This window comes from Pithys albifrons, chromosome 21 (assembly GCF_047495875.1).
Source record: "Pithys albifrons albifrons isolate INPA30051 chromosome 21, PitAlb_v1, whole genome shotgun sequence".
NCBI lineage: Eukaryota > Metazoa > Chordata > Aves > Passeriformes > Thamnophilidae > Pithys > Pithys albifrons.
Window position 1 is genome coordinate 2,725,977 of NC_092478.1, and position 19,574 is coordinate 2,745,550.

At 44.7% G+C, this 19,574-nt stretch overlaps 1 protein-coding gene across 1 annotated transcript; it reads right to left on the minus strand.

The window, feature by feature from the left end:
* Nucleotides 1–810: 810 nt before the first annotated feature.
* On the minus strand, nucleotides 811–17,510 carry VKORC1L1 (vitamin K epoxide reductase complex subunit 1 like 1). The gene is made up of 3 exons (XM_071575181.1): nucleotides 17,282–17,510; nucleotides 5,485–5,594; nucleotides 811–4,851 (listed from the first exon to the last, which is right to left on the minus strand). Exons 1-3 carry the CDS (start codon nucleotides 17,473–17,475, stop codon nucleotides 4,625–4,627), a joined length of 531 nt encoding a protein of 176 aa, XP_071431282.1. The 5' UTR covers nucleotides 17,476–17,510; the 3' UTR covers nucleotides 811–4,624.
* Between the last annotated feature and the right edge of the window lie 2,064 nt (nucleotides 17,511–19,574).

Genomic DNA, 19,574 nt, shown 5'->3' on the forward strand with positions numbered 1-19,574 from the left:
CCCACTACCAGTGTTTGAAATTCAGTCATTTCAACTTCTCCATCTCTAGACATCATTTAAAGAAAAAAATTCTTCTCCATTTCAACAGACATAACACACCAAAATACAGAGAAGGACCTGACATTGTTCACTCATTACAGACAGGGCTCAGATCCCTGTGGTAACACAGGGCTTGCAGCTGCAGAAGAGAAAGTTTTAACTTCTTTCAGTCCAGCACAGCAGATGCAGAGTTTGATACCCACATGTATGACAAGCACATGTTTGAGCTCAGTCCCTGCTTGTTGGGAACAGCTCGGTGCAATCACAAGCCTGAGCTGCCCCACCCAGCCCTTCCAGCAGCTCCCTCAGCCCCCAAATCCAGGAGCACACACACAGCATTTCCCAGAGAATTTGTGATCTTGTGGCAGTGGGTTCCAGCAGACCCACAGAACCAATAAAGCTGGAAGTGATACAAAGTCACACACTGAGTGTTGGGGGATATTTTTTTTGCATGTTGCTTAAAGAACTGTAAACAATTAAAGCCTCAAGTCAAGGCTGCTCAGCCTTTACACACACAACGTGATGGAGCTGCAGGAATTCTGTAAACTGGGATCTGTGGGGAATCAAGTGCTTCAAACTACTGCTAACACACACAATGTCTTTGAAAAAAACCACAACTTAGTACATTTCTAGAAACAGAATTACAGTACTGACATTAAAAACAGTTTCTAAGGCTCAGACTGAGTCCAAAAAGGCCTCTGATTGGGTTCATTCAAGCTCTTATGTCTGGACTGCATGAATGCAGCATAAGAATGATTGCAGCAAGACATCCACAGGTAATTTCTACATTTATTTTTTTTTATACCAAAAAAGTTATGTGCAACAAATAGAATTCATACATATTTACATTGTTTTACCTGTTAGCAAAATTGTATCCTAAACCTCCACTAGAGAATCTCTCAGCCTGTATGGATAAAAGGAACATCTGCCCAGTGACTCCATTTAAGTGGGTGTTTAATGTGGAGTTTAAAGCACTAGTAATAAATAGTTGATGGAACACACTGTACAGAACAAACACCTAATATTTAGGCCATGCTTAATACAGTTTTATGGTAACAGAATACTTCAACTTTTCTGGACCAGTTTAAACAACATTGGCAGAACCAAAGCCATTCAACCTCTGACTTCAGCCTGTATAAATTAGGAGCATCAAGTGCTGCCTGAAGCACCTCACCAACCTTCTGGACCAACTGAGAGACTCTGTACAGCAGCAGACAAACACCACAGGATGCAGAAACCTCCTCACCAGAGATCTGTTGCCACTTCAGGTATCAGAGGTGGTCGGGAATGTTTCATCGGCCTCAGCACCGTGAACACTTTACAGTGAGAAACCTCCAAGAACACTCATTTCCTCAACGAGACAAGAATGCTTTGTTGGCCTTAAGAGTTGCAAGTACCTTACAGTAAGAGGATTTCAGGAATGTTTAATTCCTAAGCAGGTTTTGGGATGAGGTTCTTTTGCCTTTCCAATCCGGCCCTTGCCGCAGAACTTCCAACCCAGAATATTCTGTGACTCTGAGACCCAAAGAGAGGGAGGAAGAACCCAAGTTCAGAACCACTGTTTGGATATTGTCAATTATTTCCCTCCCTTCTCATGGGTGTTGAAACCACAACTAAGATTTGTGTAACATCCCCCTGTCCCTTGCCAGCCCAGGTGTCATTTACCTGTGCTTACCCTTGAGATATTTCAGAATTTGCCTTTGGGGTTTGAAGGGTACAATCAGCATCAACCACACATTTCCCACCACATTTGCTTTGGCAGGGGGGCATTTGGACAACACACTCCTCTGATTTCCACCACATCATAACCTGAGCCATTTTACTGGAAGAAAGATGCTGTTTCTATCATTGGGAGCAACAAGAACAGTCAAAGAACTGGAAGCAAAAAGCTCCAAATTTCTACTGCTAAGATTATTTTGCCCTTTATTCAGGCCAACTGCATTTCTGAAGCACAAGAGAGAAGTAGAAGAGTCGGGGCCATTTCTAGCAAATCACTTCCAGTAAAAAGTAACTGCAAGAAAAGCACACAAGACAAAAGAGTTCACAATTAAGGATCAGATTTGCAAGTTTGTGCACAAAGTGTAGCTGCAAACTCTCCCAGAGACCAAACTCCAGCTCCATTTGATCCCCATGTGCACACAAACAAGCACTGCAGACACCACTGCTGAAACTCTGGCCCTAAACATTTTTACTGAACAAACTGAATTAACAGACTATGCCCACACAAACAAGCACAAGACACAGTGAAGTTAAGTCAACACCAATACTTTCAGCTGATGGGGCTTTTTTTTGACTTTTTTTTTTCCCCAGAAATTGGACCAAGTACTCATTGGTTATACTTGTCTCCATGGCTGCTTGTTCTGAGATATGAGCACTGCAGGCAGCACCAGTTCACCTCCTCCTTGGATGAAAGAAGATGCCTCAGTGTGGATCACAGGAATGCATCAAAATAAATCTGTACAGCTTATTAAACAGTGACACAGCCTCAAGGCTTGTAAGAGAACAAACCAAAGCCTTGAGGGACCACTTTAACATCATTCATTCCCCTCATATCAAAGTTCAAGGCATTAGAGAGACAGAACTAAACATCAAGACAAGCTTTAACTATACTCTGGTCAATACAAAACGCATTTAATGAATTGTTGTCTAAAACTGTCAGACAAGAGGGACGAGTAATTTAGTGTTACATGCAACAGATGTTACTCATACCACAGAACTCTATACATAAAAGCAGTTTCCACCTACACCCTTGATACAAACCAGAAAATGACATCAGTAGTAATTTAAATACTATTTTGTGAATTCAATCTAAAAATTCTATTTGCTCTATGGAAACACTTCATGTTTCACAGTCAAGTTTATCCTCAGCAACTTAGTGTTTATAATCCACTTATCCATACAATGGAAGTGTCTCTCTGACATTCATGTTTGAGAAAAGAATTCAAAAAGTAGTTAAATTAATTCTTTAAGTAAGTGGTATGCAGTTGGAATTCTTCCTATTTAGAAGCTGACAAGGGCAAAAAGCAGCACAGCACCAATTACAGACAGGAACTGAACCTACACATTTTGGTGTCACAGAGTCTGAAACACAAATATTTTACTTTTCCAAATCACCATCAACCTTTTTAATTGAACTGAAACAACAATACTGCTACCACTTCTCAGTCTAAAAACTAAACTATATCTCTTAATACTCTTCTATCCCCAGCAAGTTTGCTGAGAAGTTTGTTTGTTTGTTTGTTCATTTTTAAAGCAAGGACACTTCTGCCTGCCAAGTTCAACACAAAGTATTTGGTTTAAGATTTTGAGACAGAAGGCACTTTTAACATTCAGCCTTAGAGTACTGAGTGCAGAAACAACATGTACAATTTTGTTCCTTTGTTTAAATCCGCAGTTTAATTTTTTTTTTCCCCAATTAGTTATTAGAAAGAGCAATGATAGCACTATATCACATTTCATCTTCAGGAGCACATTTACTTATCCCATTAAACAGGCTGCCCTTCCAAGGGATCTTGTGTGTGTGTCAGGCCTAAAGTTCACTTCCCAATATAGCCCAGACCAAGAGGATCCTGACGAAGATCAATTAAGTAACTGCTTTTTCAGTGCATGGCTTGGTCAGTGGTTTCCACTGCAACTGCAGTTCTGCACTGCAGCATTCACAGAACATCAGACATGGGTAACACTGGCTGGCTGAGCACAGCTGAGAAATCAAACAGCTCTGCGTGGAAACTGAGTCCCTTCAAAGAACACTTGGATGCACCAACCCCCAACCTGCACAGAATATCCTGGGGGCAGCTTTTCATTGACCACACGAAGCTGTTTTCATTCTGGACAGAAATTAAGGAGGTTGTGGTTTAATGAACACACTTCAGGTTTCGGCTTTAATTCCGTTTTCGGTGCTGGAGACAAAAAGAAAGAAGGAAAAATGGAACCAACCCCAATCATCACTCTTGGGAGAGCACAAGCAGTGAGTGCAGCAACTCCACGTTCTCTTTAGAGGTCACTTCTTCCATCGTGCCAGTCGACTGGGAGCTGAACCCTCTGACAGCTCCCAACCAAACCCATTGTACAGTGAGTTCTCCAGGGATGAAACCAATACTTCTAATTTTATTTACAGTATCAGTCCTAGTCAAATCTAAGTCCATCAGCTAAAAAAAAAAAAGGAAAAAAAAAGTAATACACATACTGTAAACATGGCAACATTAAATATGGTGATGCTAGTCTAGAATATTTAATGTCATGATCACATCTTGTTATACCTGAATTTATATACAGGATATTTTATAGCAAGTGTTACCCACTTCACAAGTGGAGGGGGAAGAGACAGTCTAGGTTTTGCTGTGGCTAAAACTCCTTCAAAGTAAAGTTAAAGCTTGTCTTTGATTGTATTAGAGCTTTCTTTCATAACCACATTTAAACTGCAGATAAGCACAGAAAAATTATCGGGGGCCCCTTCAAATTTATAATTAAAAATTCAGTTATGATTCTCAGGGAAAGTGTCTGATATGGAGAATAAAAAATTACTGCAAAATAAACTTAATGGAAGTTGGGTCTTCAGACTGTCAGTCAAGAGTTCCAAGAGGGGTCACTCCTGTTTGGGTTGGAGCTGCCGTTTCCAGGCCTCGTTCAAATAAACTAATCGTTTGTAGTTGATGATAAAGAGAATGAAGTTCAGCAAGTATGTGATGATGCAGACAATGCAAAATTCCTTCAGCACGAAGTACAGAATGTATGCCAGGTACAGTGACCCTACTACAGACACTATGGAGGATGTCATGAGGATTAGAGCTGCTACTGCACTTGCTGTCATACCTGCAACGAGAGAGAGGGAGTTACTGGGGCCGCTCCCACCCACGCCCAGCACAGACCTGAGCTCTAATTCACACTCAGCAAGTGTGTGTTGCACAAAAACCTGCTTAAAATACCACGAGTTCAAGACAACTGAGAAACCACCACTTGGAGGGGAGCATCTCAGTTCTGTGATAAGCAGTATGTTTGTATTAACCATCCTCTGTATTCCTGAGTTACCAAAGTTAGTTTGGTCAAGTTATGTCTGTCGAGATGAACAGCTTTACAGACACAGCCACACAGCACATTTCATGCACTTTTTTGCCTGTTTCTCCTGTAAAACTTGTAAATTCCATTTTTATTTCCTCTCTTTTCTATCATGCTAAATATACCAAAGTGAAAATACCAGCACAGAAACTTTCTTGCCACTTGTATTATTAATAGCATAGCAGAGGGAAATGCAATTCCTCCTGTTATCAGTCAGGTTTTGAAGCCCTTTGGACAGATGGATCATTAGACTGGTGCTAAAAAAAAAAAAGATATAAAAATCACAAGCATTTATCTGCTTTCTTGCAGACTGTGCAATGTATATTACACTTCTCCTTCAGCACCACAGACCTGCCATGCACTTTAGGCTCTGAATTAATTAATACTTACCAAGTAGCATTTGTAGTATATAAAACACGAGTCCAAAAACACTGTTTGACTGATTTATTGCACTGTCCTTTCCAAAGATGGAACCCAACAGGCCAAATCCTCGACCCCATCTGTAAAACAGTGAAACCAATTAACTCCCATTTGGGCACCTATTGCTTGACAGCAGCATTTCCAGTTCATTTCTTGAAAATGAAAAGAAAGACATACATATATTGGGAAAAGAAAGAGATCCATATATTGGGAAAAGAAAGAGATCCATATATTGTGACATAACCACTGGAAGTTCAGGGTTATCCTGGAAAACCAAGCAACAGGGGGAGCATGAGGTACAACTTTATCCCACACCTGATTATAAAGTTCTTGGACACACCAGAAGCTGCAAGTTCAAAAAGCTGCAACTTCACCAACCACCACTCAGCAATAGGACAAGGGGGCACGATGGGCTCAAGCTCTGCCAGGGGAAACTGAAGTTGGAGAGCAGAAAAAAATTCTTTGCAGAGAGAGAGCTCAGGCATTGGAATGGGCTGCCCAGAGAGGGGGTGGATTCCCCATCCCTGGAGGTTTTTCAGCTGAGCTTGGCCGTGGCACTGAGTGCCATGATCTGGTAAAGGGACTGGAGTTGGACCAAGGGTTGGACTGGATGATCTCTGAGATCTTTTCCAACCCAATCCATTCTATGATTCTGTGATTCAGTGAGGGAGAATCCACCACGTCTTGATCCAACCCCACTGTGATCACCAGCCCAGGGCACTCCGTGCCCTGGGCTGGTGATCACAGTAGGGTTGGATCAAGGGTTGGACTTGATGATCTCGGAGGTCTCTTTCAACCCAATCCATTCTGTGATTCAATGGATGTGGCACTGAGTGAGAATCCACCACATCTTGATCCAACCCCACTGTGATCACCAGCCCAGGGCACTGAGTGCCCTGGGCTGGTGATCACAGTGGGGTTGGATCAAGGGTTGGACTTGATGATCTCAGAGGTCATTTCCAACCCAATCAATTCTATAATTCTGTGCCAATATAAAGCTTTAACCAAGACTGCTTTGCCATGGGATGGTGGCTGAGCATCCCAGAGCTGTCAAGGGTCACACAGACATGGAACTGTGTGAGGAGCAGGGCCTGGCTCCCTGCACTCATCCAGGACAAGGCTGGGGCTGTGGGAAATGTGGGGGCACAGCTGATTGCACATGAAGGGAAACAGCCCCACTGCCCAGGCTGTGGGTGGGCAAAGCAGCACCAGGGATGGAGCCCAAAGATCTGAGTGCAGCACTCACACACTTCCCAGAGAGGGATTTCAAAAAAGAGCAAACAGAATGGAACAATAGATTAGCAAACATTATAAAGAAATATTGCAAACTCCAAAGAATCTCTGCTGTGACAAGATTTCCCTCCCATGGGGCTGAATGTTATCTGGATTTTATGTGAGAACTGTTTATTTTTTAGCCTTACTTTGTAAGATGTCACAGCCCATGTAACAATTGCCTGGTGCTGTCCAGCTACCAAAGGCAGTACTGAAGAGCCAGGCAAATACATTAAAGGTATCATTTTCCATTTACCAGCCTACTGTTATTGTTCTGTATCACTCCATTTACAGATAGCTCAGCTTACCACCCACAGGTGCAATTTACTGTTCAAATCTCCAGGTGAGACTTTTCTGCAGGGGGACATGAAGCTGGGCTTGAACACATTCAGGCTTTGCTCACCAAGACCTGCTCAGCACAACCCCAGCTGTGGAGCCTGTGATGCTGATCCCTCCCTGCCCTGTGAGCTCCCACCTCTGGCACTCAGCAAATCCCATCCTGTTCAAAGGCAAACTCAAGATTAAAACATCAGAAATTTTATATTCTACAGAACCTGCAGCTGTTCTGCAAGAGAATAAAATGTTGCTGGTGGAAGGATGGGGAGTTCCAGCCCTTCCAGAGTGATCTGTTCCCAGCTGCAAGGTCAGAGCACGGTGAGAGCTTCTGCCACATGCAAAATAGTTCATTAAGTATCTTGTTGGCCTTGTAGCAGCTTTGAGGACATGAAGAATTAAATTTCAGTCTCTAATCTCACATCTCACACTTGAAGGCAGCCAAGCAGCCTGTGCTTGAACACAAAACCCTTTTCCCAGTCTTACAAAGTCTGAAGTGTGAGCAAGTTTTCTGCATCAAACTCAAAAGTATTTAGACTTTGTATATTTTTATTTGAATTTAATTTCTCTCCTGAATCACCTCCTGGTTTTATTGAGGAGGTCCTAAAACCCACTAAAATCCACAATGAACCAAGAACTTTAGCAAGCAATGGAGGAAGGATAAAAACTGAGTAGGATAAACTTCCTTCTCCCACCCAAATCAGGCAAAACAAACCTGGAGTTATGATAATTTAGAAGGATAAAAACTGAGTAGGATAATCCTCCTTTTCCCACCAAAATCAGGCAAAACAAACCTGGAGTTATGATAGTTTAGAAGGATAAAAACTGAGTAGGATAAACTTCCTTCTCCCACCAAATCAGGCAAAACACACCTGAGTTATGATAGTTTAGAAGGATAAAAACTGAGTAGGATAAACTTCCTTCTCCCACCCAAATCAGGTAAAACAAACCTGAGTTATGATAGTTTAGAAGGATAAAAACTGAGTAGGATAATCCTCCTTTGCCCACCCAAATCAGGCAAAACAAACCTGGAGTTATGATAGTTTAGAAGGATAAAAACTGAGTAGGATAATCCTCCTTTTCCCACCCAAATCAGGCAAAACACACCTGAGTTATGATAATTTAGAAGTAAAAAAAAATGGCAAAAAATATGGCAAACAAATAGCAAGAAGGAAGTCCCAATAACAGGATAAGCTCCAAGAAATAAAGCAGAAGTTCTTCAGAGAACCTGCCTGTCTTACAAGGAAGATAATTCAGAACAACTGTTATTAACTGGTATCAATTTTTGGATACACAATACCAAGTAAACTGAACTTGCACTGATTACAGAGCTGCTTGCACAGCAAGATAAAAGCACAGCCCAACGTGACCAACATTTCCCTGGTCCTGATCTGGGGCTCCCACCTCTGAGTGGTGAGAGCTGCAGTCCCCAGGAGTGACTCAGAGCCTGTGACAAACCCCAGGGCCAAGCCCACTTTCACCACACCCCAGTTTCACTGCTATTAAAAATGAAAAGCAATCTGAACTAACTACAAGGAAGCTTTAAAAGAAACCATTTAGACACCTTGGTGTGTGTTTCAAGCAGCTCCATTTCCCTCTCTGTTCAAGAGCACAACCTGCTTCACTCCACACCTGCACAGACAACTCTGGAAAAAATTAAAGAGTGATTCAAAAAACCCAAGATAAATTGTTGATGTAGTTTCCCAACATCTAAAACTGGACACTGCAGTAATTTTCAGCCCAATGTGCAATAAGGTGACAGTTATTACACCCTCTCTAAGCAGTGTCCCCTTTGGTCTGGGGCATTTAAAGCTCAGCTCTGCTGCACTTTGACAAGTTTAAAGCCGTGTTTGTGTCCCCTGGAACTGAGGTCACTGTGAGCCACAAGTGCCACACCTCCAAAAAACCTCACACTGTGAAATCCTTACCTCTTTTGCACAGTTATGAACATTCCAGAAAGGGTATTATGGGATACACTTTAACCATTTTGCCATCATTTAGCAGAGAAAACGCCACTGGCAGAAAGAACCATGAGAACCTCATTTAGTGCACTGAAATCTCATCCATCTTAGAGGACAAGTAAATAACTTTCATGTTTAACAAGTTAAAAGCTGGAAGTTATCAGTATTGGCTCAAAAAGCAGCAGAATTCTAAGCCTGCCAACCACAGCAAGTCAAACAAACAAAACAAGAGGTATTTATTTAGCCAGCAGTTACATTATTGTGCCATCCACTCCCTGTAGGAAATGCTACAGGGTTTTTCTAGCCAAGAACTCCAGTCCTGACAGGGACCTGCAGGAGATGTTTTAATGGTTTTGATGAAGAGAAGATGCTTTCCTTGGCCTCAATCATCATTAAGTTAAGAAGCAGCTCAAGAAGGTTCTGAACTGGGGTTTCACCTGCACCAACACACCGAGCAGCCCACCCTGAAACCCTTCTGGGTGTCCCAGCTGCTTTCTGAGCACACCCCTTTGCCCTCCACACCTTTGCCCTCCACACCAGCCCCTGGGGATGAGCAGAATCACCTCAGTCTCCCCTGCCAACCCTCAGTTCTCAGGCCAAGAAGGGAACTCCCCACTGTATATTCATTTTACCACAAAGGAAACCACGTCAGATGGGGCCAGGGCCAGCTGGCTTCGGGTCATGGCCCTGACACCAACCAGCAGTGATGCCCTGAGCAAAGCATGGCATGCCCAGCTCACACTCCAGTCTCCTCCAGCACTAATTGGAAAGGCTCAAACCCTTCAGGGGACTGGGATATGATATGATTGCTATGACATGTATGATATGACATGTATGATATGATAAATATGACATGTATGATATGACATGTATGATATGACAGATATGACATGTATGATATGACATGTATGATATGACTGCTATGACATGTATTATATGACATGTATGATATGACAGATATGACATGTATGATATGATAGATATGACATGTATGATATGACGGATATGACATGTATGATATGATAGATATTACATGTATGATATGACATGTATGATATGACATGATAGATATGTATGATATGATATGTATGATATGATAGATATGATATGATATGATAGATATATCATACATATCATATCTATCATATCATATCATACATATCATATCTATCATATCATACATATGATATGATAGATATATGATATGAATGATATGTATGATGTGATATGTATGATGTGATATGTATGATGTGATATGTATGATGTGATATGATTGATGTGATATGATTGATGTGATATGATTGATGTGATATGATTGATGTGATTATGATTGATATGATATGAGTGATATGATTATGATTGATATGATTATGATTGATATGATATGACCAAAAATCTGAGGACATTCTGCATTTGGGCAGCAGCAAATCTCCCCACACACATTTCTCTCTCTCAGTTGTTGGGTTTGCTGCAATGAAAAGGGAAAATAAAAAAAAAAGACACTTTTAAGAAAACTAAGTAAAAAATTCAAGTTGTGTTTGTGAGTAGTAGCAGGTTAGTTAAAACCCTTCATTTGGGGTAATTTATCACCCCATAAGCATTATTTGTTATCAACAGCAAGCACCAATTACCCTGAAGAAACAACAAATACAATTTTCCTAAAAAAGGCCACACTTGCCAAGTGATTTGCACATTTCCTTCAGGCATCACTAGACCTGTGGGATGAGTTATGGTGCAGAGTGGAAGTTCTCAGAGGGGAGCAGAGCTGGGCTGTGCTCACACACTCATAGAAAGCTCAAAGGATCTGCACCATGTTAATACTCAGCAATGTTAAGAAACTTTGGTTGCAGCTTTTTCCAACTTCACTGGAGGATTTTGGATTAAACCTAATTCATGGTCTCAAGTTGTTTAGGCCACTCTTAATGGTTTTAATAAATTAAGTAAAAGCCTTCAATTAAAAGCCACAATAAAGGAGATGAAAAATTCCCATTTGGAAACTTGCCAGGACTGCTCAAAAATTTGGGTAGACTCAATTTCATGTTTAAATTATTAGCAATATTTAGAATAAACAAATGACATTCTGTTCTATGTATCCTCCAGCACCACTTCAGTCAAGCTAGAAATGATTTATGAAAAGCAAAACTACATGTGCTGGTGTAAGCACTGTAAGGTTGGAAAATAAAATAAAATAAAATAAAATAAAATAAAATAAAATAAAATAAAATAAAATAAAATAAAATAAAATAAAATAAAATAAAATAAAATAAAATAAAATAAAATAAAATACTCCCATAGCTCAGGCACGTTACAAAAGATGTCCCTCAGTCTGAAGTATTAAATCATTAATTCATAGAATTGATTGGGTTGGAAAAGCCCTCTGAGATCATCAAGTCCAACCCTTGATCCAACCCCACTGTGATCACCAGCCCAGGGCACAGAGTGCCCTGGGCTGGTGATCACAGTAGGGTTGGATCAAGATGTGGTGGATTCTCACAGTGGGGTTGGATCAAGATGTGGTGGATTCTCACAGTGGGGTTGGATCAAGATGTGGTGGATTCTCACAGTGGGGTTGGATCAAGATGTGGTGGATTCTCCCTCATTGCCACATCCATTGAATCACACAATGGTTTGGGTTGGAAAAGTCCTCCAAGATCATCAAGTCCAATCCATGGTCCAACTCCAGTCACTTTACCAGATCATGGCACTCAGTGCCACGGCCAAGCTCAGCTGAAAAACCTCCAGGGATGGGGAATCCACCCCCTCTCTGGGCAGCCCATTCCAATGCCTGATTAATTCCCTACTAGAATTAATTAATTCCCTACTAGAAAGATGATGGGGAAAAGGTCACTGGAATTATCAGTTTCTGCAGCTTTAGGAGCAACTTTGAAAGTACTCAAGCTGGTTTCCACAAGCATTCCTGAGACACCTTCCTTTCCCAGGACTTGGAATAATCTCTGGACTCTCCCAGCTCTCACTCTGCAGCCTCTGCTCCCAGTCAGGCCCATTATGCACCAGTTTGAGTGTTGTTTGGCCATGTGCTGCTGGCCCAGCCAGGGAGAAGGCACTGGCTCACAGGGCAGGGCTCCCTCAGCAAAGGAACTGCTGGGAGTCTCCTCTCCTTTAGCACTGAATTTTCTGCTCCAGTGAACAAAGAGGAGCTGCTGAACCCTCAGACAGCAAACCCAACAATTGCAGCTGCAGAGCCCATTCCACCTGCTGCCCAACCCTTGGCAATGCTCAGAATGAACCACCACCCCTGGCAAATCACAGGACAGAGGACAGACTGGAGCTGAGCTCAGGAGGAAACATTTTCATCTACATTATTCCTGTAGCCTGAGAACCACAAACATGATTCCTACTGAATGACCACCAGTTGCTGCACATTCTGCCCTCAGTTAATTCAAATTTCTCTCTTTTCCTACACAGAATCAAAGAGGCTGAGGGAGCTGGGGGTGTTTAGCCTGGAGAAGAGGAGGCTCAGAGGTGACCTCAGCACTGTCTGGAACTGCCTGAAGGGAAGTTCTGGCCAGCTGGGGGTTGGTCTCTTCTCCCAGGCACTCAGCAATAGGACAAGGGGGCACGATGGGCTCAAGCTCTGCCAGGGGAAATTGAAGTTGGAGAGCAGAAAAGAATTCTTTGCAGAGAGAGTGCTCAGGGATTGGAATGGGCTGCCCAGAGAGGGGGTGGATTCCCCATCCCTGGAGGTTTTTCAGCTGAGCTTGGCCGTGGCACTGAGTGCCATGATCTGGTAAAGGGACTGGAGTTGGACCAAGGGTTGGACTTCATGATCTTGGAGGTCTTTTCCAACCCAATCCATTCTGTGATTCTCTGGATGTGGCACTGAGTGAGAATCCACCACATCTTGATCCAACCCCACTGTGATCATCAGCCCAGGGCACTCAGTGCCCTGGGCTGGTGATCACAGTGGGGTTGGATCAAGGGTTGGACTTAAGGATCTCAGAGGTCTTTTCCAACCCAATCCATTCCATGATTCTATGAAATACCTGATCTCTAAGGTTCCTTCCAACCCAAACTGTTCTAGGCTTTTTCAGAACAGGCATTTCAGAGTGGCTCAAACACAAGACCACAATCCAAGACCAGCAGCAAGTTCAGAGCAGGGAATTCCTAAAAATACACCATCTATCAACTGCACCCAGACAAACACAGATTCCTGGAATCCCATTTTGACTCCAGAACTTCCTCAGTAATCAGGTAAAGATGTTAACCTGGATCAATACTGGCTGTTGCCAAAGCTCTTCACTTCCTCACTGCAAATATTGCTAAAGATATCCATGACAGGTGCCCTTTGGTCCCTCTCCTGCTGCCCCAGGTCTGTGTTGCAGCTGTCACAGCTCTAATGCCCTCCAGGCCACAAAACTTCCTTCAAAAACTGAGCCCTGCACTAACCCTGCTCTGCAGGAACCTTCCTCATCAAGACAGAAACATATTACAAGGCCCCAGAATCTCCCAGGGCATGGAAAAGGCCAGAGCAAAAGGCTCTGGGTCTCTGCATTGCTGCTTAAAGGTCACACTTTATTTCAAGCTGTAACACTCCCCATATTCCCCAACGTGTCTGTTGGTTCCACAGAGGGAATGGACCAAAAGGATTTTTCAGGAACTGCCATTGGCCAGTTTCATTCTAAAGTAATTCTTGCCATTGATGCCATGAATGACCCTTCCCCCCAAAACCAGGACTTCAGGCACGTTAGTGCAGGGTCAGATAAAAGCAAAGGTCCTTTAATATCACAGGCCCATGGCCCACAGGAATACAGGATGACATCCATGTGTCCCAGTTCTTGTTTCCATGGCTTTTATAATAAGATCCCTCCAATCATTGCTTTACACATTTCTCAGTCCAGCCCCAGTCCCACCCTTGGTCCAACCCCTGGAATTGGGTCTGGGGTCGTCAAGACCCTCTGTCTTCATCAGCTCCTCTTCCTCGGGCACACAAAGGTCTCTTGGAGTTCATCCACTTCTGGCTTTTGGGTCACTCTGACCTGTGTTTATGTTTCATTCTGTGGGCCTTCTGATATCCTTCAGCTCTACCTTGGAAAGGAGTCTAAACAAGATTAATTAACTAAAGGAATTTGAGTTCCCTGTTCTGGGACAGGGGTAGTGATAGAAAGGCATTAAACTTAAACTGTTAGAAATATTAACCCTCTAAAAATCCACAACTACTGTGTTCCTAAAACCTACAAAATGTGAAAATCAGAACAAAAACCCCTTTGGCATCACCACTTATTCTCAGATACACGACAGCAATTCATTTAAAACACCTCCAGCAATTGCCAATGAAAATGTTTGTTATTTCTCCAACACCTTCTTTTATTATACAGCCCTGAGCAGTTTTTATTTTTAAACTACTTGAGGAACTTTCCCCATGATAAAAGCCTGAAATATGCTGACCATTCCTGTTTGGGGTGAGGGATCCTGGCAAGTTTATCTCTCCAACATAATCTCCTGGATGAGTCAGGCTGTGATAGGAGATTTTCTGTGCTCCTCCCTCTGGCAATTCTTACATTTCTGTTCTTGTGGTTGTGCCAATACCAGATTGGGCTTAAAAAGCCAGACTTGGAAATACCAACAGCTTATTAGTGAAAAAACTCACCCCCAAATACCAGAAACTCAGCTCAGGGAGGAATAAATGAATTTCTTCTAATTATTCCTTACATTTAAAATTAATCCCACCACTTTTAAGTGCTTTGTAAAGTTCAGTCAACACTCAAAAAGTGAAGGCTGTGACATTCTGAGTTCCAGCAGCAAATTCAGCTTAAATAGAAGTCACACAACTGAGTGAACACTCTACAAGCCAGTAAAGGCCACAAAACACAAGTTTATCACCATTTAACTCTGTAGAGTTAACTCTGCTAATCAACTAATCACAGAATTTCTGATTGCCAGGGTAACAACTTAATGAGGAAAGAAACACATGAAGGTTAAATCTGCATGACATGTGAAAAAGCTGGAACACAAAACTCTCCTGTCCCAGGAAAACCTCAATTGTAGTTCAAACTTCCTCCTGGAAATCAAATTTCAGAGAAACTTGTGGGAATGAGGAATATTCAGTTGGAGAAAGGGAGAGTGGCTGATGGATGGGGAGCTGTGGCAACATGGAAAAGAAGTTAATTTCTTCCAAAGTTAATCAAAGTTTAATCACTGGCCCTCAAAGCAGCACTTTGAGCAGCTCCTCCTCCTCCTCTCTCTGTGTCCTGCAGTGGGCAAAGCACCTTCCTCTCCAAATATGGTTTGACTGAACAGACCTTGCAAGTTCCTTTTCCACAACCTCCTTTTCCCACCTGCCTCAAGCACCACGAGCCCTCCTGACATTTCCAACCCTTCTCCTGAGATCTGGAGTTGGTTTCATCCCTAACTCTTCACATTTTTAGGAAGAATTCCCACAGCAAAGCCTTTCTAGGCCTTGCCATGGCACACCCACCCTGTCAGCTGCTGCATTACTAATCAACACTGTAATTACCAGGCATGATTCCATAATTAGAAGTAAGTCCAATTATATCTGTAGGTGTTTTCCTTCTCCCAAGCATTTAGTAAACACACACCAAAACTGTGACAGCAAAAGCCCTGACTCAGTAGCAGCATTTGCAGCAACAACCCAAAGCTGTTGGAGAACCAGTTCAATACAAGAACAGCCTCCCATGGAGGAGACTTTGATTATTAAATCCCTGTTATTCCCTTTTGCTCCTGGTGGTGAAAGTTAAACTACTGATGAGCAGCCCAAGCATTAAATCCTGACTGTAGGGTTTAATCTCAGCAGCCTGTGCATCATTTTAATTTATAAATTTGATGTTATCTGGCAAGTTTATTGAAGTTTTTTTCCCTGGTTGGGTCAAACCTTCCCACTTCAGGACATTCTCAAACAGAGACATGAACAAGCAGCTTTACAAACTAAAGACTATTTGGGGACAGAGAGAAAAGGAGAGTTAAAGCCTCACTCAGTGACAAGAGTCCCCTCTGGGACAATCCCACTGCTGTCACCTCAGAGGATTTAAGAGAATGAACTCCCTGCATGTTTTACCTCAATAATTTCACAGTTTCCACCCTGACAGAGCATGGGCATATTCACCACAATTGGCTTTTTGTCATGATGCAGGAAATACATTTATAAAACTGTGACAGCTTTTCCACAGGTCACACTGAGAGGGGGAAAAATAAACTCAGCCAAAGGCATTAACGTGGCAATAACAAAATGCTCATTAAAGAAAAGGAGAAAACATTTCACACAGATCTGCTCAGGAACCAAACTCCTCTTTCCCACCTCCTGTTATAGTGGATGTCTTTTTATGCCTCTATATTTATGCACACACAGAGACAAACATTCTGTGCTCTGACCAATTCTGAGACTGATGGCCAAGTCTTATTTCTTCAGCTTATCTGACAACTTGATTTAAGAGAGTTGCTTGGCCAAATTACACCCAGAACTATAAAATCCTTAAAGCTGGAAAAGACCTTTAAGTTTGAGCCCACCTGGAACTATTTCCTGTGCCACGTTTTTACTGAAATCACTTTTAACTACACAGCAGGGTGAGCCTTTTCATTTTTGCAGTTCAACCACCTATTCCATGACAAGGCAAGTGAACAGCACATCAAAGTTTATACCCCGATTCTCCTGACAGGAGTAAGAGCCACTGACGTTTAGAAAACAGCTGCTAAACCCACTGGAGTCCTGCAAAATAAATCAGACTTTGGACGGGGCTTTTGCTGCAGAGTCTCTCTGGAATGAAGCACTTTTTCTGTGGCACAAACCCGGTGACAGCACAGCGACAGTGCCACAGACCCCGCAATGACAATGACAGTGGCCCAAAGCGAACCACCTGCAATTCCACATGTTTGCCTTGGCCTCAACCCCCCGGCAACAGCCACAGCACTTCGCTCTAACGAGAACGCCCGCCGCTCCACCTAATTGCCACTGATTACAACACAGGAATTGCGGGTGCCTCACCCTCCGGCCCGCGGTGAGCCCGAAAAAAGCGGCTCCGGCCGCGGCTCCAGCCCCGGCCCCGGCCCTGCGGCGCTGGGGGGCCGCTGAGCCTCCTCCCGGCCCGCCTGCCCCAGGCCCCCACCACAGGCCCCTCAGAGAACCGCCCCGCACCCGCAGACCCCCCGGGAGCACCGCAGGCAGCGCCGCCGCCGCCGCCCCACCGGCGAGAAGGGGGCGAGGGCGGCGGGTCCCACCCCCGCCTCACCTGGAGGTGATGGCGGCGGAGCAGCGCACCCGCTCGCCGAGGTCGCACAGGGCCTGGTAGTGGCTGTCGCGGCCCTTCTCGCGCTCCAGGTGGCAGGCGTACAGGGACAGCAGGATGCCGGCGGCGCACACGGCGGACCGCGCCACCCGCTCCCAGCGCGGCACCGACACCCGCAGCAGGACGGGCGCCGCCATCTTTGCCCCGTCCCCCTCCGCCTCACGCCGCGACGCGCGCCCGGCCCGCCCGCGCACGCGCCCCCCGCTCCTCATTGGCCCGCCGCCCGCGCGCGCCCCATCCCCATTGGCCGCCGCCCGCGCGCGCGCCGCCCTCATTGGCCCGCCTCTCCGGCCACGCCCCCCCCCTCCCCGCCGCTCGCGCCGGACGTGGCGCCTCGCGACGACGTCACGTCAGGCCGGGGCGGGGCGGGGGTGGCGCCCCCTGCCGGCCGCGGGGGCACCGCAGGGCCCTTTGCCCCCCCCATTCATTCCCACCTGGAATTCGGCAGGAAAAGGAGCTTTTCCCACATATTCCCTCCGATCGGGGCCGCCAGGGGAAAGGCGGCAGGTCCCAGAAAGGCTGCGGAAGCCGACGCGACTGGCACGGCCCTCAGGGATGATGTGTCACTTCATAGCGAAGGCGACGTGGGTCTCAGGCAGTGAAGCTCCGGGAGTTTTCCAGGATTTGGGACAGAATGAGCCAAACAGCGCCCGTGCGGGGTGAGAGGGATCTCCCCGAGCGCCTGCCAACATTCCCAAAGTAAGATTTGCTGGGATCTGTAGTTTGGACAAGCTCTTTAAAAGGCACATTAAAAGTTTTGACACGGGACCCCTCAAGACAATGGATTTTATCCCTTCTCCTTATGACCTTTATTAATTTTTAATCAGACCTGCACTAACTTCGTGTTTTATATTAATTTGTGATTGTATCTTGTACCCAAGTTTGTCCAAGCACAGTTGGTGTAGAAGTTCTCTCAACCCTCACAGAGCTTTGGACAAGGAGGAATTTAACCCTGGAGCTGCAGGATGAACTCTGAGAAATAAACCAAAATCCTTGTCCAGATTAGAGGCTGAGCTGTAAAAATAAATCAGAAAACCTGCCTAGATGAGAGGCCTGAAGCTGTAACATGGTTTAGTTAAAGGGAAATACAGAGCTGCAGAGATGAGAGCAGCCCATTGGAGCTGTTCAGAGTCACTCCAAATATCCTGCCTGACTTTGGGGAAGGAGTTTCAGGATATAAACCTGGAAACACAAAAGTCTTGTTGAGCATGTCTGTGGTGGGGGTGAATAAAAGGAAGGATTTTGTTCTATCGGATTTGATTGTTTCTTATTTGAGTTTGTTCTCCCCAGCACCCACCATGGCCTGGAGCTGCTCCTGCCTCTGGAGCAGCCACTGTGGATTGCCCCAGGCCTGGCTCAGCCTTGGAAGAACACGCCGTGCACTTGAGCAATGGGATATCATGGCCTGTTTCCCAGAGGTGGGATCAGATTCCATCCCTGTGTTAAGCACAAGCAGATCTGTGAGTCCCTCTCCCCATCCCTGTTAAGCACAAGCAGATCTGTGAGTCCCTCTCACCATCCCTGTTAAGCACAAGCAGCAGATCTGTGAGTCCCTCTCCCCATCCCTGTTAAGCACAAGCAGATCTGAGTCCCTCTCCCCATCCCTGTTAAGCACAAGCAGATCTGTGAGTCCCTCTCACCATCCCTGTCAAGCACAAGCAGCAGATCTGTGAGTCCCTCTCCCCATCCCTGTTAAGCACAAGCAGCAGATCTGTGAGTCCCTCTCCCCATCCCTGTCAAGCACAAGCAGCAGATCTGTGAGTCCCTCTCCCCATCCCTGTCAAGCACAAGCAGCAGATCTGTGAGTCCCTCTCACCATCCCCATGTTAAGCACAAGCAGATCTGTGAGTCCCTCTCACCATCCCTGTTAAGCACAAGCAGATCTGTGAGTCCCTCTCACCATCCCTGTTAAGCACAAGCAGATCTGTGAGTCCCTCTCACCATCCCTGTTAAGCACAAGCAGATCTGTGAGTCCCTCTCACCATCCCTGTTAAGCACAAGCAGCAGATCTGTGAGTCCCTCTCCCCATCCCTGTCAAGCACAAGCAGATCTGTGAGTCCCTCTCCCCATCCCTGTTAAGCACAAGCAGATCTGTGAGTCCCTCTCCCCATCCCTGTTAAGCACAAGCAGCAGATCTGTGAGTCCCTCTCCCCATCCCTGTCAAGCACAAGCAGATCTGTGAGTCCCTCTCACCATCCCTGTTAAGCACAAGCAGATCTGTGAGTCCCTCTCCCCA

Bases quoted from the DNA above. Each gene is read 5' to 3' on its own strand.
- VKORC1L1 (XM_071575181.1), bottom strand. From the start codon at position 17,475: ATGGCGGCGCCCGTCCTGCTGCGGGTGTCGGTGCCGCGCTGGGAGCGG. The intron at 5,595-17,281 runs GTGAGGCGGGGG...ACTGTTTTACAG, and splicing joins TCCGCCGCCATCACCTCCAG to ATGGGGTCGAGGATTTGGCC. The intron at 4,852-5,484 runs GTAAGTATTAAT...CTCTCGTTGCAG, and splicing joins TATACTACAAATGCTACTTG to GTATGACAGCAAGTGCAGTA.